Source organism: Chelonia mydas, chromosome 10 (assembly GCF_015237465.2).
Source record: "Chelonia mydas isolate rCheMyd1 chromosome 10, rCheMyd1.pri.v2, whole genome shotgun sequence".
Taxonomy (NCBI): domain Eukaryota; kingdom Metazoa; phylum Chordata; order Testudines; family Cheloniidae; genus Chelonia; species Chelonia mydas.
In genome coordinates this window covers 16,802,766-16,825,067 of record NC_051250.2, presented here as the reverse complement: position 1 = coordinate 16,825,067, position 22,302 = coordinate 16,802,766, and the positions used below count along the sequence as shown (strand labels likewise).

Here is a 22,302-nt window from a genome sequence, read left to right as displayed (position 1 = left end):
TTGCTACAGGGCTCCTTTGTATCCACTGGCTAGTAAGCCTCTAATATGTCTCAAGTTTATTCCTTCATCCCCTCAGGATCCAGGATAGGAAAGATCTTTCTTCAGCCTTAGTGTTGGGAGTGGGAAGAATCTCTATTACTCTAACAATTCCCAGCCTCCACTTTTGGTGTCCTTCCATCCCAGCCAACAAAAATGTACTTAAAATATATCTAGAATACTCATTACTACAGTACCTAAATGCCTAATAGAACACCTCAATTGTTTGTGCTGTTTGTACCTTTTACAAACACAGCAGAATGAAAGTGTGTCAGTTTCACCACTACCTACAGGGATATCAATAATAGTAGTGACACTAACCAATACCTCCCACACCAACAGCAGCAAAAACCACCAAGGCTGCTGGAGCGTGGGGCAAGAGAGGCAGTGACATTGTTTGCAGAGTCCAGCAGACAGCACTGGGCCAGTTTACACTGGATTCACTTTCAGAGTGTTATAGTCACAGCTATAGAGGCTGAGATTCTTTTTAAAATGATAGCTCAGAATATTACTTTCCCCATCTATCCTCCCTCTTCCCCCTCCATACACATACTCATGGAGCACAAGGTACAGGATTCTATCTATCTCCTACATAGGGCTACAAGGAAGAAGAAGGCAGAGTTCTCTTCATTACCCTCATTGACATATACAGAAGAGAGGTCAGAACGTGGTCCTTTGAATTTGAAGCCAGTCAGATAGCCTGGCAGCCTCTATCCTTTGGACAGTGCTCCACCTCTAAGTAATCTTTTTTTCCAGACTTACAGAAGTAACTGCCCTAGATTTTGTTGCCCAAATCACCCTTTTGTCCTGTTACTGATATTGTTGCCTTCCTTCATGTTAAGTGCTTAAGATCATAGCACCAAAGTGCTATTACAAAAATCTATAAAACCCAATGAGTTATAAAAACTACTGCTACAATCAGAGACTGAACAAATCAGCCAAGTTTATCAGGAACAAGACAACACTTAACTAAGAGCTAAAGCAAAACACTTGCATTCTGAAGGCCACCAACCCCATTTCTGGGATCTAGTGGCAAATTAGAGATCATACAGGTTATCAGCCTCAAGACGAAAGGAATCACAAGAACATCAAGTTGAGCTGTCAAAGAGTATTACTGCTACAAGTACACCCTTAGTATCTCAGCAATCTTTCAACAAATTTATGAATGTTGAGCTCAACATTAGCTATTATGAAATAATTAGAATAAAAAAATTACTGTATAACCTCAACTTTCCAACAAGTTTCTAACACCAGTTGCACTGGACTTAGATCTAGTTTGTCAACACAAATCAAGAACTCTACCACTGCAGCTCCTTTCCACCAGTGATAATACTGATACTTAGTTGCATACTGCATGTTGCCTTTCATCTGAGGGAGCTATAAAAGCTCTTCACAGACTATTAATTAAGCCTTACAGTACACTTGTGAGGTAATTTTTTTTTAAATAAGAAAACAGAGCCAAGAACAGATATCATGACTACCAGCCCTATGTTTTAGCCAAGAGACCATCCTTCTGCTCCTGATAAGTACCTGGAAAGTGAGTGACCAGAGACCCAACAAAGCCTTTATTAGAGGCACACTCAAGAAGCACAAATGTTCAACATTACTTCTTTCCACTGTTAGCCCAAGTCAAATATTAACAACTACTAACCATGTATTAAATGTTTAACATGGAGATTCCAAACTAGATACTAGAAATTTGTATTTAGAAAAAGATATCTTCTAACCATTCTAGTCAACTACTTCCCCAAATTTAGAGGCAGAATAATTAGTTTACAACGGAACAATCCTGACGTTGAAAGGCTGATCACAAGAGTATTAGGAGCCTTCAGAAAATATAGTACTGGCTTAACCTGAAGTTCTTCCTTAAGAGCCAAATGTCTAGTATTGGAATGTGGTACTCAATGGCAATTGTGAGGTTTAAAAAAAAAAAAAAAAAAAAAAAAAACAAACAAAAAAATGTTGTTACAATCCATACCACAGCCTAAAGATGGAATAAATTAATTTAGAAGAATGTTCTGAAAAACAGGCATCTTGCCACAGAAATCAAAGGTATCCATGCATTTTTATAAAACATAGCATCAATCGTTTTAGCTACGCTGCATAAAGAAATCCAAATATTCCTTTTGATAATCATAGTACGAAAGAAATAGACTTTCCAATTAATGTTTGTTTCAACATTGTTTACACAAGTTACTCCCATCTTACTTATAACAGTGTCTATATAACCTAAGCATTAGGGAACACTTGCAGCTTTCATGCTCAATATAAATACACACGTGATGTATACTAAAAACCTGGCTGGGCAAGGTCAGCATTTTCAAATAATGGAAACAATTTTGGAAACAAGAACAACTTCACCCACACATACTTTCTGAAACATACTATTAACGTGTGTATATATACACACACATCATTTAGCATTAGATTATTGCTAAATATTTGTAAGAGAATACCTTTGTGGAGTGTGTTTATGAGCCAGCTGGTGGCCACCCTTCACCCTAAAGGTGGTTGTATTTCAGTAACGATGTTGATAATTTATAGAAAGACATTTTAGCATCATTGTACATAGCACCACAAACAAAATATGATCATCACTTCAACAGATACTATGAGTTAATCACTAATCCCCTTGGGACCAGGGAACTATACTTCTCTTAAGCTGCTTAAATGGCCTTCAAGTAGGAAGATCATATAAAGAAAAGAGGTGAAAAAAAGCACACTGGACTGGAACGCTAGATTACAGCACCACATTTCCTAAGTATGCAACAAAACTAAATCCTCCCACCCTTTACTTCACATACATTAATACCGTGGGGTTTTCTCTATCACCCCGGTCCTGATAACTTCCAACAGCTCCAGAGGAAGAGTCTGTTTCTGTTTAAGGTCTAACCCTGAAACCGCTGTACCCTATACCTCTAAGAGGGGTACGTGGTGGGGAGAAGGAGATAGGCAGAGGAACTATTTGTTATCAGAGCGCTGGCGTTAGTTATTGTTGCAGGAGCTTTAGGATACTCGACCCTAGAAACCGCCCCCATGCAGATGGCAAAGGGATGTACACCACCCCCACCGCGGTCCATCGTTAAGAGATGCGGATACACACACCCCCACACAACCCTGTAAGAGGAACAGAGATCCCACAACTTCCCCCCGCTCTCCCACTCGGGGGGCAGAGACCGCACAGCCTCCCCCCGTTGGGGGGCAGGGCAATGGGCAAAGACCCTCCCCCACACAGGGGGCTGGAGAGCCTAGTTCCTGAGCTGGGGCACTTAGGGATGATTCCAGGGGATGATGCTTCTTTCCAGCCCTATTATCTCCTTCCCCCGACCCCATACAGCCCACCTACCCCTCCCGGCCCCCACAGCCCAGCACAGGCAAAGCCTCCCTAAGACGGACGGGAAGAGATAGGGTCCAATTCACTCACCCTCGGCAGCTCCCAGCCAGACTCAGCTTCGACCCCCTCCCGCCCCTGCATCACTTCCGGGGGTGAAGCGTCAGCTGGCTGCGTGTGGCGGCAGCACGCAGCAGAGCATCCCGACGCTGCACGTACAGTGAGGGAAAGAGAGGGCAAGAAACCTACCCCACCCCGGCCGTGGTGAGTGGGGATTCTAGGCTGGAATGAACCACTGCGTGAGGAAGGGGGGAATTGTGTGGAGGCGGGCGAGAGGGTGCTTAGTCCTGAAGGTAAAGAATGAAGGGAAGTTGGAGGGGAAAGAGATCGATGCGGGGATGAAGAGAAGGCCTAAACTGGTATTCTGTGGACTGGTGTTGCCAACTCTCCTCCCCCCAGCCTCTTACATTGGTACAGTCCAGCCCGAAGGCGCCCGGGAGAGTAACGCGTGGGGTGCTGCCCTCTCCGCCCCGGGGGCGCTGAGGGGGCCCCTGGGACGTCTCCCTGCGGACTGACCCAGAGCAGGAGAAGGGGGCTGGGGGCGCTGCCTATGCTAGTATCACAGCAAGGCCCCGCGGATCTCAGCCAGGGCTCCGGGCCCCCCTGAGGGGCCGCCAAGCAGGGCCCGTGTTCGCCGCGCTGGGGTTCAGGGCAGAAAGCTGAAGCCCCACCGCATGAGGCTGAAGCCCGGGTCCCTGAGCCCTCTCCCCGGGGCTGAAGCTAAAGCCTGGGTCTGGGGCCCCAGGCAGCTGCCCTGCTCGCTACCCCCTAATGCAGAAAGCCAGTTGTTGGGGCACAGGTGGGCCATGGAGTTTTTATAGCATGTTGGGGGGGGGGGACTCAGAAACAAAAAGGTTGAGAACCCCTGGTGTAAAGGCGCCCATGCTCTCCTGCACCCAGTGGCCTCTCTAGCTCCAGGCAAGCTGGGCAGCTGCCCAGGGCAGCCACTTTGGCCCGACTGCCCCTCAGTCCTGGCAGAACTGGAGCCAGGCCAGCTCTGAGCACTGCCGTGCCCAGGTGCACCAGGTCCAATGCCACTCGCTCAAATGTAGGGTTGCCAGCCCCCAGGATTGTCTGGGAGTCTCCAGGAATTAAAGATTAATTTTAAATTAAAGATTATGTCATGTGATGAAATCTCCAGGAATTTGTCCAACCAAAGTTGGCAACCCTACTCAGATTACCTCCTGTCATAGCAAAGTAGGCCTTCACCTGCCTACGGGTCTCCGTGCAGCCAGGGTAATGGGTACTCCTGGTGCCTACAGAGACTCCAATCATAGAGAAGCAGGGGCTCTTGCATCCAAGAGCTGGCTTCCTGCAAACATCACAATGGGGATTCCTCATCTCATCCCCAGCCCAGGGGCTCATGGTTCTGCACTTTGGACCTCACTGCTTGCACCACTGGAGCGTCCCTGTGCAGGGCCTCCTTTTCCTGTTTTCTCCAAGTTGGGGCCCATAAGGCTAGCAGATTCCCTGCAAACAAAGGTTCTTGCAACCTCCACGTGTGGATAAAACTACACCCACTTGAAGTCCTACTTCCACTGAGGGTCCCAAGAACTAGTTATTGGGCCAGCTCTGATGAGTTCAGTATAAATGAAAGTGAGGACTTTTTTTTTTAAAACATTAAAACTGAATGCATATATTTAAGCTTTTAAAACATTCTCTAGTGCTGTGGTTCTCTTATTGTGGCCCAGGAGCCAACAGCAGGCTGCAGAGCACATCTTGGAAACGTTTTGAGAACCAAGCAGTGGAGGATGGGAGGGATGGTAGTGCATGTAAGAAGCTCACTTGTAAAGGAGCCACAGAATTTTAAAAAAGTCAGAATCATTATGGCATTGTTATTTATACCTATTCTTGTGTTTGGGAACTGTTCCAGTTTTAGGAAATCTACTTATTTCTCTTCATGCATGCAGTTGCCTTCAGCTTAGAGCCAAGAAGCAAATAAGGTGCATAAATCTATACTTCATGTTCACATTCTCATATTTTATATGCCTCTATTATATAAGTAAGGTTGTACAAGGATACCTGAGATTTTATTCCATGGGCTAAATTTGCCACACAGCATTAAAACTCTCTTCTCTGATTGTGATAACTATTAAGAACCAAACAAAGTAGGAGGGGGGAAAAAAGACATTAAAAGCCAGGAAAACAAGCCCATGCCATTTTTGAATTGGTAGCAAAGTTAAATCAATATTGCCCTTGACTGCTTATGACCACTGTATGGTTTCAGTGTCAGGAGAGGTTTAAAAATATTTGAAGCAATAAAATTCCTTCCCCTATAATAACCTGAATAAGGATTTCTCTTCAGTGTTTCACTTTTATTAGAAAATACAGGGTAGGTAGGACACAAGATCCACATGTGCTAGTTAGACTGGACAAACCATTAACAATCCTGAACTGGCAAACTCAAAAACTATTTGACTTTATAGGATTAGTCCTGGACTAGATCTTTTCCATTTATTCACATGTAGTGCTGCATAGAATATCAGGGTTGGAAGGAACCTCAGGAGGTCATCTAGTCCAACCCCCTGCTCAAAGCAGGACCAATCCCCAACTAAATCATCCCAGCCAGAGCTTTGTCAAGCCTGACCTTAAAAACTTCTAAGGAAGGAGATTCCACCACCTCCCTACATAACGCATTCCAGTGTTTCACCACCCTCCTAGTGAAAAAGTTTTTCCTAATATCCAATCTAAACCTCCCCCACTGCAACTTGAGACCATTACTCCTTGTTCTGTCATCTGCTACCACTGAGATCAGTTTAGAGCCATCCTCTTTGGAACCCCCTTTCAGGTAGTTGAAAGCAGCTATGAAATCCCCCCTCATTCTTCTCTTCCGCAGACTAAACAATCCCAGTTCCCTCAGCCTCTCCTCATAAGTCATGTGTTCCAGTCCCCTAATCATTATTGCCCTCCGCTGGACGTTTTCCAATTTCTCCACCTCCTTCTTGTAGTGTGGGGCCCAAAACTGGACACAGTACTCCAGATGAGGCCTCACCAATGTCGAATAGAGGGGAACGATCACGTCCCTCAATCTGCTGGCAATGCCTCTACTTATACATCCCAAAATGCTATTGGCCTTCTTGGCAACAAGGGCACACTGTTGACTCATATCCAGCTTCTCGTCCACTGTAACCCCTAGGTCCTTTTCTGCAGAACTGCTGCCGAGCCATTCTGTCCCTAGGCTGTAGTGGTGCATGGGATTCTTCTGTCCTAAGTGCCGGACTCTGCACTTGTCCTTGTTGAACCTCATCAGATCTCTTTTGGCCCAATCCTCTAATTTGTCTAGGGCCCTTTGTATCCTATCCCTGTCCTCCAGCGTATCTACCTCTCCTCCCGGTTTAGTGTCATCTGCAAACTTGCTGAGGGTGCAATCCACACCATGCTCCAGATCATTTATGAAGATATTGAACAAAACCAGCCTGAGAACTGACCCTTGGGGCACTCCGCTTGATACCGGCTGCCAACTAGACATGGAGCCATTGATCACTACCCGTTGAGCCCGACAATCTAGCCAACTTTCTAGCCACCTTATAGTCCATTCATCCAGCCCATACTTCTTTAACTTACTGGCAAGAATACTGTGGGAGACAGTGTCAAAAGCTTTGCTAAAGTCAAGGAACAACACGTCCACTGCTTTCCCCTCATCCACAGAGCCAGTTATCTTGTCATAGAAGGCAATTAGATTAGTCAGGCATGACTTGCCCTTGGTGAATCCATGCTGACTGTTCCTGATCACTTTCCTCTCTTCTAAGTGCTTCAGAATTGATTCCTTGAGGACTTGCTCCATGATTTTTCCAGGGACTGAGGTGCGGCTCACTGGCCTGTAGTTCCCTGGATCCTCCTTCTTCCCTTTTTAAAGATGGGCACTACATTAGCCTTTTCCAGTCGTCCGGGACTTCCCCCGATCGCCATGAGTTTTCAAAGATAATGGCCAATAGCTCTGCAATCACATCTGCCAACTCCTTTAGTTCTCTCGGATGCAGTGCATCTGGCCCCATGGACTTGTGCTCATCCAGCTTTTCTAAATAGTCCCGAACCACTTCTTTCTCCACAGAGGGCTGGTCACCCCTTCCCCATGCTGTGCTGCCCAGTGCAGTAGTGTGGGAGCTGACCTTGTTCGTGAAGACAGAAGCAAAAAAAGCATTGAGTACATTAGCTTTTTCCACATCCTCTGTCACTTGGTTGCCTCCCTCATTCAGTAAGGGGCCCACACTTTCCTTGACTTTCTTCTTGTTGCTAACATACCTGAAGAAACCCTTCTTGTTACTCTAACATCTCTGGCTAGCTGCAACTCCAGGTGTGATTTGGCCTTCCTGATTTCACTCCTGCATGCCCGAGCAATATTTTTATACTCTTCCCTGGTTATTTGTCCAATCTTCCACTTCTTGTAAGCTTCTTTTTTGTGTTTAAGATCAGCAAGGATTTCACTGTTAAGCCAAGCTGGTCGCTTGCCATATTTACTATTCTTTCTACACATTGGGATGGTTTGTCCCTGTAACCTCAATAAGGATTCTTTAAAATACAGCCAGCTCTCCTGGACTCCTTTCCCCCTCATGTTATTCTCCCAGGGGATCCTGCCTATCAGTTCCCTGAGGGAGTCAAAGTCTGCTTTTCTGAAGTCCAGGGTCCGTATTCTGCTGCTCTCCTTTCTTCCCTGTGTCAGGATCCTGAACTCGACCATCTCATGGTCACTGCCTCCCAGGTTCCCATCCACGTTTGCTTCCCCTACTAGTTCTTCACGGTTTGTGAGCAGCAGGTCAAGAAGAGCTCTGCCCCTATTTGGTTCCTCCAGCACTTGCATCAGGAAATTGTCCCTTACACCTTCCAAAAACTTCCTGGATTGTCTGTGCACTGCTCTATTGCTCTCCCAGCAGATATCAGGGTGATTGAAGTCTCCCATGAGAACCAGGGCCTGCGATCTAGTAACTTCCGTGAGTTGCCGGAAGAAAGCCTCGTCCACCTCATCCCCCTGGTCCGGTGGTCTATAGCAGACACCCACCATGACATCACCCTTGTTGCTCATGCTTCTAAACTTAATCCAGAGACTCTCAGGTTTTTCTGCAGTTTCATACTGGAGCTCTGATCAGTCATACTGCTCCCTTACATACAATGCAGCTCCCCAACCTTTTCTGCCCTGCCTGTCCTTCCTGAACAGTTTACATCCATCCATGACAGTACTCCAGTCATGTGAGTTATCCCACCAAGTCTGTTATTCCAATCACATCATAATTCCTAGGAAGACATCAGTGCTCTATTGTAGTGTGGCTACTGCTACATGTTTTGGAGAATCAATTCTTGGTTCTTTCCATTTGGGTGAACTTAGGTAGAAAGCCAGTGATAAAATCTAGGCCATTGATTTACTATTTGAGTTGCATTCTTCTTGCTTTCAGTGTTCCTTATGCTTTCTGGTCAAGGGATTATTCAATACTTAGTGAAAGTTTAAAGCAACCAAAGTTTGATCTTGAAGGGCTCAATAGTACATGTGGCCCCCGCCCCCTTCGCTTCCTCCTTTAGAATTCCCACTAAAGTCAATGGGAGTTCCAAGTGCAGAGAGTCTGACTGACTCAGAAGTGTTGAGTAATACTTGTTCACATCTGTTTTAAAGCTGAAACTTCTATAACAGAATTCAAAACCAGGCAAAACTGCCCATGTTCCAGTTTTCATTACAAACTGGTTACTTAAGCTATTTTCACACCAAAAAAAATACACAAATGTATTATTGTAGATGGAAACAATGACAAACTTTTGGGTCAAATTCAAGAGTAACCCCACTGAAGTCAACAGGGTTATACCATTGATAAAGTAAATGGGGTTACAATAGGGGTGGATTTAGGCCTCTGGTTTTGTTTGGCTTTCACCCAGCACTAGGTAGAACTTGGTGGCTTTGAATTTTGCTGTAAATTTGGAGATTGGATGAAAACAAAAAAATTGAAGGAGTGAGACATTTCAAAAGTGAAAACCCATCTGAGTTGCCAGCTGAATGCATTGTTTTTACTCAGCTGATGCAGCCACTTACAGTGTGGCTATTCTACAATGTTTGTAATGCAAAAGATTAGATGGGAGAATCTTAAACCTGTTTGATTTTTTTGGAGAAGAAAGATAGAACGTGAATGCTGGATTCTGAGATTAATATTATTGGGGAATGCCATCTTCTCAGTCATCCCAAGAATCCTTGATTTCTCTTCTTCTCAGACTCACAGGAGCTAACTGTTACAGCTGTTGTCCCTTATGGAAATTATGAGCCAATTCAACACTTTTGTAAATCCAGGGGCTTTACTTCAATACACTTAGACCAGGGATGAATTTGTTTTAGTGACTTTGTTACCATGGATAGCTGTGAAATGGAGTGAATGATTGCATGTCACATCTACCAGCTGGAGAGAAATTGTGGGTTACCACTTAGCTAAGTGTTATCACTGAGCTCTAAAATAAAAAGCTTGATACACAGTTCTTGCATTTTTTAAATGAACAGTAGCCCAAGAGTGTTATTAAAAATACAGTGGTACAAGAAGCCATCACATTCAACCTGGATAGAAACAATGTTGTATAGGATGTGGAAATAAATGATTTATTTCCATTATAGACATCTGATCAGTTTTGATCCAATAGACTGTCAAATAATTTATTTGAATGGAATAATTTAAATAATTTCAGAACTCCTTGCCACTAGCAAACAGTCAAATAGCTGATGATGTGAAAGAAGCTATGCTGCTCTTCAATGTAAACATTATATTTGACAATATCAAAGCTGCTGTTTTAAACTGTTCCCTATAGAGTTATACTTTTTCCCCAAACAAATATAGTGTCAGCACCAAATCAAGCGTTTGTGCAATATTAATGAGCATCCAGGTTAAAAAGAATGTAGAAGAAGAGATCCATTGTTAAAGTTTCTATGTCCTCTTATTAAAATACTACTTAACACCCTTCCTTTCTTAAAATCCTAGGTACATGCTGACAGATTTGATACTTAAAGTCAGTAGATGATCTTTGACTTAATAATGATGGGCAGAAGTAAACAGATGTACAGCTAAATTATGGCTGTCTTAACACAGGTGCATTGTGGGGAGTAGGAAGATGCAGAGTATCTTCTCCCTCCAAGCATGTTACCCAGGAGGCAGTTGTAATTTGGCTGCTTGCATTTGAGAGGCCTCACTCATCCCTGCACCTCTTCCCTAGCCCCTAGTGTGGCTCAGGCTCTATGCAATAGGGGCAATACAAGGACAGGGTTTTTACATATATTTATATACAACACTTCATCTAAATTCCATGGCATTCTACACATGGCAAAACTTTGAAGATTTCACTGTGTTATTTAATGTTGGAACTTAGGGTCAACTGTACTAAACCCTCAAAGGAATCTGTATTTGTTTTTGAAAGATATATTCTTAGGTTTTAAGATCTACAAGATTCTTTGTTTTAATTGTCAACAAAAAAGTTTACATTTTCAGCATGCAGTAATTCATTAACTACTCAAGGTTTCTTTGCAGTTTTGGATACAATGGACCATCTCATGTGCCTGATCTGCCCGCTGATAACAATGGGAGTTTGCATACTGATCACAGGCATGATATGGCCCAATATCTCTGTCTTACAAGGTTGTTTTCAAAACTGCTAGTCACAGCACCCAACAAACTCTTTCTTGAAACTGCATGCTGACATATTTGGTGCATCTCCAAAGACACAGAATCAGATCAGGTCTGGCTGGCAACTCAACATTTTATTAGTGCTTTTTACACACACACACTCTCACTTTTCCTGGTTCTTTTTTTGTGAACACCACCTGAGATTTGTATTGCTATTATAAAGTTCAGCCAAAACCGCAAGGGGCCATAAACTTTGAAAACATGATGCCTGTAGTTATCCTTTATGGGCCACATTCTGCAAAGAAATAAATGGTGTGTAAGTTAAAAAGTGGTTGTAACTATCACAAAAGGTGTGTTAGTGGTACAGTGGTGTTACCTCCTCCCACTTGGCATACAGTGGGTGTGCAAAACACTTCTGACTTACACACCAAGGAGACAAGTAGAAGTTAAGTAGCAACTAACAGGAAGTGTAAAATAAGGTAGGGTCCCCTTACCACACCCACCTAGTCAGAGTAAGATGTTACATGACCTTTTATTGGACCAACTTCTGTTGGTAAAAGAGACAGGCTCATCCTCAGCTATGTGTTGCTGGAAAGCTTGTCTCTTACCAACAGAAGTTGGTCCAATAAAAGATATTACCTCACCCCCCTTGCCTCTCTAATATCCTGGGACCAACATGGTTATAACACTACAAACAATTATCTTACACTCTCCTGTTAGTGGTTTTCCTGCTATTTCTCTCTATCCACTCAGTGCATAACAAATGCACTTTGCACATCCACTGAATCCTAGATCAGTGCAAGTTACATTACTTGACCACTCGCTCTTAGTTTTTGACCAAATTACACCCATCATTACGAGACTTTCATAAGGGTTGGACCCTCTTACACCTGAGGCTAGATTCTGGGATGATTTACAGTGGTGTACATTCAGATTAACCCTGGCCATTATGGAGTTACTTCAGATTTACATTGGTGTTACTCAAATCAGAATCCAGCCATAGTTTGGATTTTGGTGTATTTGTTCTTATAACTGCTCTGGGAAGTGGGAGGGGCTTCCTTGTACAGTATCAACTTCCTATTTTTGTATCTCTCTGCAGGAGCTGGGTACAATCTGGCTGTTAACTGTTAGAAACTGTTGCTTAAGATTAACAGTGGGAGCTGCTGGTTAATGACCATTTTTGCAAATCTGGCCAGTGACTTTTACAGGACACTTTTATATTACTACCTTCCTCTGCCTTCTTCATTGCATATGTTAACACGACAGCCTACTTCTACTCCGACAATGCATAAACAAGGAAATAAGCAGAACAGTGTTAACTCCAACTCCATGGGAAACAGAAAAGAGAAAAAATTAATTGTTTGTTAAATGAAAAAAGTTAGAATCAGTGGGAAGAGAAATTAGTTTGTAAACAGCTAAGAGATTTCCAAACTTGGGAGTACACTAAAACCAAAACTACAGTGTGCAAAAAAATAGCTGGTAGGGCCAGCTTATAGCATATGTATTAAAGGTATATGCCTAGGGTCCCAGCTTCTGGAGTCACATGATGAAATTAGACAACTTCTCCCTCCTCCTTCCTGCCCTCCCTTCGCCCCCAAGTATGTTTCTAGCCCTCATGCTAACAAAGATAACCTCTGACAACCTGATCAGAGTGTATCCAATACAATGATAGGCCTCCATAGCCTGCCAATAGCTCTTGCATGGGTGGCCCCTGCAGCTACCTACAAGTAGAGATGAGGCCATGGGGCCACAGCACAGGGGCTCCCAGCTGGGATAAGCCTATGGCTCTGCGTTGCCTTAATGCACTACGGTAACTGGTCTTTTCATGTCCTATGTAAACTAATACAAACTACAGTATAAGAATGGCCATACTGGGTCAGACCCAAAAGGTCCATCTACCCCAGTGTCCGGTCTTCCAACAGTGGCCAATGCCAGATGCCCCAGAGGGAACAAACAGAACAGGTAATCATCCAGTGCTCCATCCCCTGTTGCCCATTCCCAGTTTCTGGCAAACGGAGGCTAGGGACATCAGTGCTTCCATTAACTGAAAGGGAACTATTTATGTGCATAAAGCCAAGCATGTATGCAAGTGTTTGCAGAACTGAGGCCTATATTATCTGTGTTCTTGTTTTCTATCATTAGCATAAACACATATTTAGCGAGACCTTATATGAAAAGGTTTTAGTTGTGCAAAAAGAATCATTCTCTCTAACCAAAGAGAAAATGACTAGTTAAACATTTTACATCCATTCCTTCAAAAAAAAAGTCTCTAGTAAGAGGAGGAACATTAGAAAGACACCATTATGTCTGTATTCCTGAGAATCCCCGACAAGTCATGAAACAAAAAAGTTAGTCTTTAGTTCACAGAAATTGTTAGCATAAAAAGACAAAGCACGGGGCAACAGTATCTGAGGGTGAAATTTTGCTTTCAGATTAGTGTGTGCAGCACCCATTGATTTCAGTGAGAGAGCTCAGTAAGTGCATGTTTGAGGGCACAATTTGGTTGCACTGGAAAATTGTTGATAAAGGCTAGTTGACAGTGTAGCTAATATTCATGTGGAGAGCTCAACCACTTCAGATCTCATGGGCAAGTTAAAGTAATTCAGAATATCCTCATGCTCTCCAAAATACCAGTCATTGTCACACATGGTGGGAACATACTCACCAGAGTGTAAGTCTCTGACTTCAGGGTAGAGTCAGTCACAGAGCTACCTGGTCATCAAATGTATCCCAAGATGCTGACAGTTAATGTCTCCCCACTGATAGTGGTTTTTCCATGTATTCATCATAAGCCTTTGCTTTCACATACTCATTTCATCATGTTGCAGCATTTTACATTTTTGGACACTAAAGTATCTTTGACACTTTTGCAACTCAGAGTTTTGGAATTCCTGAAGCTGAAGTCTTATTCCTGAAGACTTGATCAGCAGTGGATTTGGAGGTTATTGGCGTGGGTGAAATGTTGGCCCTGTTCAAGTCAGTGGCAAAACTCCCATTGACCTCAGCGGGGCTAGGAATTCAGCCCTGATTTCTAACAGTCCTGAGTAGCTGCACATTCTGTTCAGTTCAATGGGCAGCATGGCTGCTTAGCCATTTGACAATCAGGTCATAATTGACTTGTCAGAGTCCACAGAGGGAGACATGGCAGAGCCAGGATTAGAACTCAGAAGTTTCTAGCTTCTAGTCTAGTGCTCACGCCATGCTACCTCTGTTATCTTTAATCTAATTATTGCCACATTGGAATACATCATCAGAAATAGTGTTATGAACACGTGAGAAACATCTTGCCTTCCACAACATCAATGCTTTTTCATTTGTAGTCTCAAAATGCTTTGCAAAGGTGGGTAAGCATTATTATACCCATTTTACAGAGAGGACTTAGATGAGACTTGTTTAAGTGACTTGTCCAAAGTAAGACCCAAGAATAGAACCCAGGTGTCCTGGATCCAAGACGCTGATTTAGCAAAGCACATAGGCAAGTGCTTAACTTTAAGCACATGTATAAATCCTGTTGATGTCAATGGGAGTTAAGCATGTGCTTAAGCTCTTTGCTGAATAGGGACAGGCTTAAGTATGTTTCAATGCTCTGCTGGATTGGGACATTAGAGAGTAGGCATTTTTCCTTTCTTATATAGAGTGTGAATGTTCCCAAGGGTTGGCAGGTAACCATTGTTTACAGCTATTCCACTTCCTTTCACATTACTCAGCAGATCTCAGAGAGAGAGAGGAAATATTTGTAAAACTAATTAAAGATTGTGTGAAAGATATACATATGTTTGGTGGCCTTTTATAAACCCAAATGTTTATGCATATGTTTCTTCTGTTTTTTTCTTAAGATGACATCAGTTGCACGACAAGAAGTTCTTGGCCTTTACCGCAGGATATTCAGAATAGCCAAAAAATGGCAGTCTGCATCAGGACAGATGGAAGACACTATTAAAGAGAAACAGTACATTATAAATGAAGCCAAAACCTTATTCCAAAAAAACAAAGATGTAAGTGCATCTCTGTCTGGCTTTCAGAGTTAGTCTGTGATTCATTCTTTGCACTCTGTTTTGTTTCAATGGTTGGAAAAACATTTACAAGAGAGTTGAGTTCCCAAAATTGTCTCCAGTTTGGAAATTTATAGAAATGTAGGGCTGGAAGGACTGTTGCAGATTCAGGGTTAACTGCACCTTTTGACCCCTGACCTGGTCCTCCTTAAGGACACCCACCTAAGGTTTCAGGCTCCCAGCAGTCACCTGTCAGGCAGAGAGAACATATAAAAACCTAGTTCCTATACACATGCTAAAAGCTTACCAGAGCTCACCCATCAGTCTTATGGGGTCCCGGTAAGTCAGTCAATCCTTCCAACCCTTCTGTAAGGGCTGGGAACCCCCCTCGACACAGGGTCCTGTCCACTTACTGAATCAAAAGAAGGTCCAGTGTCTGTTTATACTCAGGCTTTTTATACAAAAAGGCCTTTGTCTGCTGGTCTCTGAAAACCCGGTCTGAACCAGTAAGTGCAAGCCTCCCCAAGGGTGGTACCTCTGGAGATATTTACAGCCTGAGTGATGCACCTTAATCCCTCCACCCCCATTTTTATTTCTTGGAGGAGCTGTAGTAACCTGCCCCCCAACAACTTAATACAATATGATCCCTTCGATATTGCATGCAGTGGCAATATCCATCACAAGGGCCTTGAGAGGTCATCTCGTCGAGCCCCCAGCAGGAGTAGATGCACACCTAGACCATCCCTGTCAGGTGTTTGTCTAACCTGTTCTTCTATGAAGACGAAACATACCCAGGTTTTTTTTAAATCTTTCCTTGTAGATGAGGTTTTTCTAAACCTTTTAACCTTTTTGTAGCTCTCCTCTGCACTCTCCAGTTTGTCCACATCTTTCCTAAACTGTGGTACCCTAAACTCAACACAGTACTCCATCTGAGGCCACATGAGTGCCAAGCAGAACAGTTACCTCCTATGTCTTACATATGGCACTCCAGTTAATACAACCAGAATGATATTAGCCTTTTTTGCACTGTTGGCTTATATACAATTTGTGATCTTCTATAACCCCCAGATCCTCTTTTGCAATACTTCTGCTTAGCCAGTATTCCCCATTTTGTAGCTGTGCATTTGATTTTGTCTTCCTAAGTGGAATACTTTGCACTCGTCTTTGTTGAATTTCATCATGCAAGATCTAATTCAAACCTCCCCAAAGAAGAAATCTTGAATCCTTCTAGTTTTCTTCATTAGTTACTTTAGGAGGTTAGAAAGGTCTAGAGACCTTACAAGAAATTGCCAAGGAGGAGGAAAAAAGTTATCTGCAAGTATACTGCCTGTGGAATTGTTGTCTGAAGCAGCTTTGGATCTTTCCTGATGCTTTTGTCTAGCTTTCTGAACTGCTGGCAGGCAGAATTCCGTAGCGCCTTCACCTGCTGATTTTGCTGATCATACAGTAATTATTGGCACTTTCTTTAAAAGGTTTTTTTTCTATAGAAAGTGTGCACAAAGTTTTTAAGTAATACAGTATTTGGAATTTAAAACCTCTCCTTCCTTGTACAGAGAGCACAAACATGTGGACTTCAATGGTTAGCACTGATGCTTTTTTGCCTTCATCATATTAGAGTCCCATTGTTATATGGGAATTGATACCACTTGCATTCACTTTCTAGATTTTGTTTAGGACTATATTTTGCCACTGAACTTTTTACACAACACCTTTATTGGCTTCAGAAGGAGTTGTACGCATGGAATGATGGCAGGCCATGGCCCTAAATGTTTTATATTTTTCCTCCAGCTCCTATATAGATATATGTAAATGGCTCAATTTATTTTTGACCACTAGTGTTCTTTCCATAAGTGTATTAATGTACATGTGCATCTTCTTTTTACAGATGATACTTATTAACATGTTAGAGTAAAAATCTCCTCAGACCCTCACAGTAAATCTAAGCTCTGATATCCTGCTCCTCCTCGAGGCCCCTAGCTGTCAGCCGTATGAGTCAAGAACTGCTGGATGGATCTGAGGGGAATTTTACCTTTAATGACTTCTCTGGACATAAAGATAAGTAAATGCATGCACAGGCTTTCCCAAATTGTTGGGATTGTCCCATGATCTCTGGGAATAGTATGACATGGCAATAAACTGGAGAATCATTCTAGCTATATTTCTAGGGACAAGGAAATCAATGTCCTACTTTTAAAAATAAAAACAAAACAAAAAAGTAAATCATGTAGATGTGCATGATTCTAATTCACAAGTACTAATTTCTATACTTTCCCTTTTCACATTTGTTTGATTAGCTAACAGATCCAGAGCTGATTAAACAGTGTATAGAAGAATGCAAGGCAAGAGTAGAAATCGGACTTCACTATCACATTCCCTACCCAAGACCTGTGAGTGTGAATCCAGACACAACGTCTACAACAGTGTGTATTTAGTCCCTTATTCAGCAAGCAGTGGATATTTTAGTTAAGGCAGTTTTGACTTCTGGATGAGTGTTCATAAACTGGTAATGACAACAAATCTAGTGTATGCAGTGTAGTTGTAGCCATGTCGGTCCCAGGACATTAGAGAGAAGGTGGGTGAGGTAATATCTTTTATTGGAACCACAGAGGGCTCATCTACATATCTGGGAAAGGTACTTTGAGTGTCACCACTAAATGCAAGGAAAAGACAAGCCTGGGAGGTTACATTCATAACTCTGCTAGACACTAAAAATCATGGACTGAATAGAGACACTGCACTTATGGCTTATTACAACAATCAGTAACCCACTAACTTCCTTTTGTCTTATGAATGCAGAGGTGTTAATAGGCCATTCTGCCTTGAATGGTCCCTTAGAGTGTGTGCTAAATAATCTGTGCCACCTTGTGACCCTCATAGTACCTTTCCCAGACCAGTGGAAGAGCTGTGTGTGGTTCAAAAGCTTGTCTCTCTCACCAACAGAAGTTGGTCCAATAAAAGATATTACCTCACCCATCTTGTCTGTCTAACAAATCTAGTGGTTAAAAATCTTTCCAGATGAAAGATTAGAAATAGTTGACCTGTCAACTTTTGAGCAAATGCATAAATATCATAGGGTGGTTTTTTTTTTTTTTTGGTAGCCTATACTGTGAATCCTGGTTATATTAGATCAAGTCTGGTTGTTGGGAGGCAGGGCCGGTGTATCTGTGGGTCCTTTTCCACCCCTCCTCCTGCTGTTCTGGAAATCATACATTAATGGAAGTGACTTGTTTAAACGTTGAGGTTGCTTGTTGACTTGTTTAAACAAGGAGTCCTGTGTTTTGTTTCACTGTGCAATGCTGTTTCCTGTGTATCATTCATTTATTTCATCCTTTCCTTTGTCATCCAGAGAGACTTGCCCTCTATTCCAATTCATTACATTTCACCTTCATAGGTCTCTTTCCTTTCAAGCAGATCATAATCCAGTTTAATAATCCCCTAATATATCCCTTTTTAGATGAACCTGGGGAGGGCTTTGAAATTTATATTCTCTAGGGGATCAAACACCTTGCAGGATCAAGCCCTAGAAAAGCTCTGATACATATAGAGGATCTTTAGAGAGTGTATAAATTTTAAGAATATTGCTGCTTCACTAAGTGATTTTACTAATATTTTCATTTTAATAGCTATCTTTAAGTCTTTCATCCTCAGACAGGAACGTTTGGCTATTTACACCTACCTCTTTCAATCATTGTGGGGGCAGGGGATTAGCTGTATGGTTCCCACTAACAATTTTATATTTACCTCTGAGGTACAAAGACTTTCAGAACTAAAAGACTGTCACCCATTTCTCTGTTTGTAGACTCAGTGACTAATTGGGCTTTTCATATGGTGTATATTATCACTATAAACCCGAATCAGCAATAAGGTAGTAGACGGAGTACGTACAGCTTGGGGTTGCTTGGTTCTTTGCTACGTGGTTAGTAACAAAATACAACCACTTAACCACCTTTATAATTTATGGTATATATCGTACTTCCTTCTCTATTGGTTTGGGATCCTATACTTTGGTCCCAACTCTTCTGATAAAACTGTAAATCTGGATCCTATAAAACCATTTTACTAGAATATCCTATTCGATACTATTTCAGCAAATGATGTATCATTATCATTTGATGTGAAACTATAAAACACAATGCGACAAAAGGGTACAATTTAAAGGACTAGACTGGATACCTAGCTATTGTATACATAGGGCCCTACCAAATTCTCAGCCATGAAAAATGCATCACGGACCATGAAATCTAGTCTCCCGCTGTGAAATCTGGTCTTGTGTGGACTTTTACCCTATACTATGTAGATTTCATGGGGGAGACCAGTGCTTCTCAAATTGGGGATCCTGACCCAAAAGGGAGTTGAAGGGGGATCACAAGGTTATATTAGGGGAGTCATGGTATTGCCACCCTTACTTCTGCGCTGCCTTCAGAGCTGGGTAGCCAGCAAACGGCAGCTGTTGGCTGGGCACTGAGCACCCTGCCCGCAGCAGCGCAGAATTAAGGGTGGCAATACCATCCCATCCCATCCCATCCTTACTTCTACGCTGCTATGGCAGCAGCTCTGTCTTCTGAGCCGGGCAGCCAGAGAGTGGCGGCTACTGACTGAGGGTCCAACTCTGCAGGCAGCAACGCAGAAGTAAGGGTGGCAATACCATACCATGCCATCCTTACTTCTGCGCGGCTGCTGGCGGTGGCTCTGCGTTCAGAGCTGGGCTCCCGGCCAGCAGCTGCCGCTCTCCAGCTGCCCAGCTCTGAAGGCAGCGCGGCTGCCAGCAGCAGCGCAGAAGGGTAGCAGTACCACATACCGCCCTACAATAACCTTGCGACCCCCTCAACTCCTTTTTGGGTCAGGACCCCTACAATTACAACACTGAAATTTCAGATTTAAATAGCTGAAATAATGAAATTTATTATTTTAAAAAAATCCTATGATCATGAAATTGACCAAAATGGACCATGAATTTGGTAAGGCTGTATGCATACAATAAACACATAGGGCTTGAAAGTTAAATGTAAATTTGAATCAACTGGGAAATAGGCTCTGATAGAAATATAAGTAAATAACCTGGTGGTTAGGTATCTGTTCTCTCCAACATGGGAGGAAATGGTTTCCAAGTGTGAGTGAAAACACTGCAAGAGGCCCGCTATCAGAATATCTCCTGATCTGTGAGTGGGGTTTCAGTTTATCAGCCTGCACGATAACATAGCTTTATTTTTGTGTGTGTAGATTCATCTGCCTCCTCTGGGTCTCGCCCCACAATGTGGTCGTACATTTCGAAACCAAGAAAAGCTGAGGAAGCTTTCCAAGCCAGCCTACTTGAGATCCTACGACGAAGTTTCATAACCCACTGTCAAAGTGTGGTGCATATTATCACGAACTGCAAGGCAGACATGGCTCGTGTGTGCAACTGTGAATGAAAGTGCATGCTTTATAGTCACTTACTCTTCCTGACTCCACAAGCCTAGCTGATTCAGTGTATGGAAACTCTTGTATTTAAGATTCAACCACTGACATCAATAAAAGTAACAGCTTTTAAGGAGTGAGATGCAACATGAAGATTAATTTGTGAAGTCAGGACAAAGCATGGCAATTCTTAAATTGTATGTGGATTCATAACAGGATATAATGGAGATTCGCAGGTGGATTATAAATGCTCAGTTGGACCTTTAAAGCACTACCCTGCACCAGGGTCATCCCAGGAGAATCAGGCAGGCACAATGTCTCTTGAATACAGAGGGAGCTTGGCCACCATGCAATCCTGTGTTAGGATGCAGCATGCTCTATTTCCAGCCCCTGGCTAGGACTGGTGGATGGTGTGGAAGTAAGGCAGGGCCTGGCCCTGCTCTCCCCACCCCCTCTGGAGAGACTAGTGATACAGTAGGTGCAAGCCTCATGCCATCCTTATGCTCAAGCAGCCCAGGGCTTGTGATTGCACTGGGTTGCTGCATCCGGGGTGGACAGGTGTGGAGGGGAAGAGACCTTTTGTCTTCTCCCCACCCCCACCTTCCTTTTCAAAATGCACAGTAGCTGAACACAATGTGGCCCATCACCTGGTTCAATATATCCTTTTTCTGCAGTGAGTGCAGGGATGTACAATTGCTGGCGTTTACTCTTCATTATGGAAAACATTCAGTGTCTGTGCTTCCTGCTGAAATTAAATGGTTGCTTAGAGGGGGAAAAAACAAAATCACAGTTTTCCCCAGAGCCTCACTACAGGGGCAGAGTGAAGGTTGTTTGGGTTTTAATTTAATTGGGTATTTTCATGCTTTCAAACGTTTGAGTCTCTTCCATTTACTTTAATTCTACATTTCCTGGGCTGCTAATGCATGTTTTCCCAATCATTACTACATTCCTGCAGTTTAGTTAACTCTTAACATACAACTGACGGTGCAGATCAGTAACTATCTTGAGAGCTTTTCATCTGGGAATTTAATTTTGGCTTGTTTTTTGACTCTTGGGAATAGTTATACCCCACGCAGCAGGGAAGGAGTTTTTCATTCCCTGGGATGCTTTCTCCTCCCCCCACCCCCTGTGTGCCTTCTTGGCTCTTCAAACTTCTGTCTTGCCAGGCTATTCAGAGGACTGAAGAGTCAGAGGTATGGAGGCAGATAAGTGGAATCCGAGGCCAGGGAACAGGGGAAAGGTAGGATTAACAGAAGGTTCAGCCCTCAAGACCTCACTTCATCCTCCCTTTGCCCAACCAAGTTCTCATCAGTCCTGCATTCTCCCTGTTCTGGCTCCCCACATTATCCTTCCTCCTTCCCCCGTTCCTGAAGGGCTGCTATAGGAGCAACAGACAGGGGACCTCTCAGGATAACGAACTGGTTTGGATAGCCAGATTCCTTCCTCCTCTCTGGCTCTAGTCCATAAGGACAGTTATTCCTCAGTAATTATTAGCTGGGAAATGCCCCACAGCTGGTGCCAAGTATGTAAAAAGCCATCTGCTGCTGGGAACATGTGGGGTGAAAACCCATGACACACGGGGATAGGGGGCAGAACATTGCAGAAATGAATCAGAGACCAGACTGTGAAATAACATTGTGGGATGGGTTTCTGAATTTCATCCAACAAAGTCAAATTCACATCGATGAGTAGCAAAATGCACTGTCCTGAAGTGCCCCTTCATGATGCAGTGGGGTCTGGCAGCAGGTCTGCCTCAAGTTCCCCTTGGTCTTCTACAACTCCACCTAGCCACCAATGCCTAACAAGCTGCTGCAGTGACTTGGTCCTATACCTAAGTCCACCCCTTTTGGGGGCAGTATTGCTCCTGTCTTCCCTCCTGATTCAAGTGCTCTTCTGCTCTCCCTGT

The 22,302-nt window shown here is 43.2% G+C and overlaps 1 protein-coding gene across 7 annotated transcripts; it reads left to right on the top strand.

The window, feature by feature from the left end:
• The first annotated feature begins 3,504 nt into the window (after nucleotides 1-3,504).
• On the top strand, nucleotides 3,505-20,532 carry LYRM1 (LYR motif containing 1). Of its 7 annotated transcripts, none has more exons than XM_043524080.1 (5): nucleotides 3,569-3,631; nucleotides 5,301-5,370; nucleotides 14,844-15,002; nucleotides 17,294-17,419; nucleotides 20,220-20,532. In XM_043524080.1, exons 3-5 carry the CDS (start codon nucleotides 14,844-14,846, stop codon nucleotides 20,334-20,336), a joined length of 402 nt encoding a protein of 133 aa, XP_043380015.1. In that variant the 5' UTR covers nucleotides 3,569-3,631; nucleotides 5,301-5,370; the 3' UTR covers nucleotides 20,337-20,532. The 7 variants fall into 7 exon arrangements, with proteins under 7 accessions (XP_043380017.1, XP_037766273.1, XP_043380015.1 ...); XM_043524081.1 differs by having other exon boundaries at nucleotides 3,627-3,720; XM_043524082.1 differs by lacking the exon at nucleotides 5,301-5,370 and having other exon boundaries at nucleotides 3,505-3,631; nucleotides 17,294-17,386.
• Nucleotides 20,533-22,302: the final 1,770 nt, after the last annotated feature.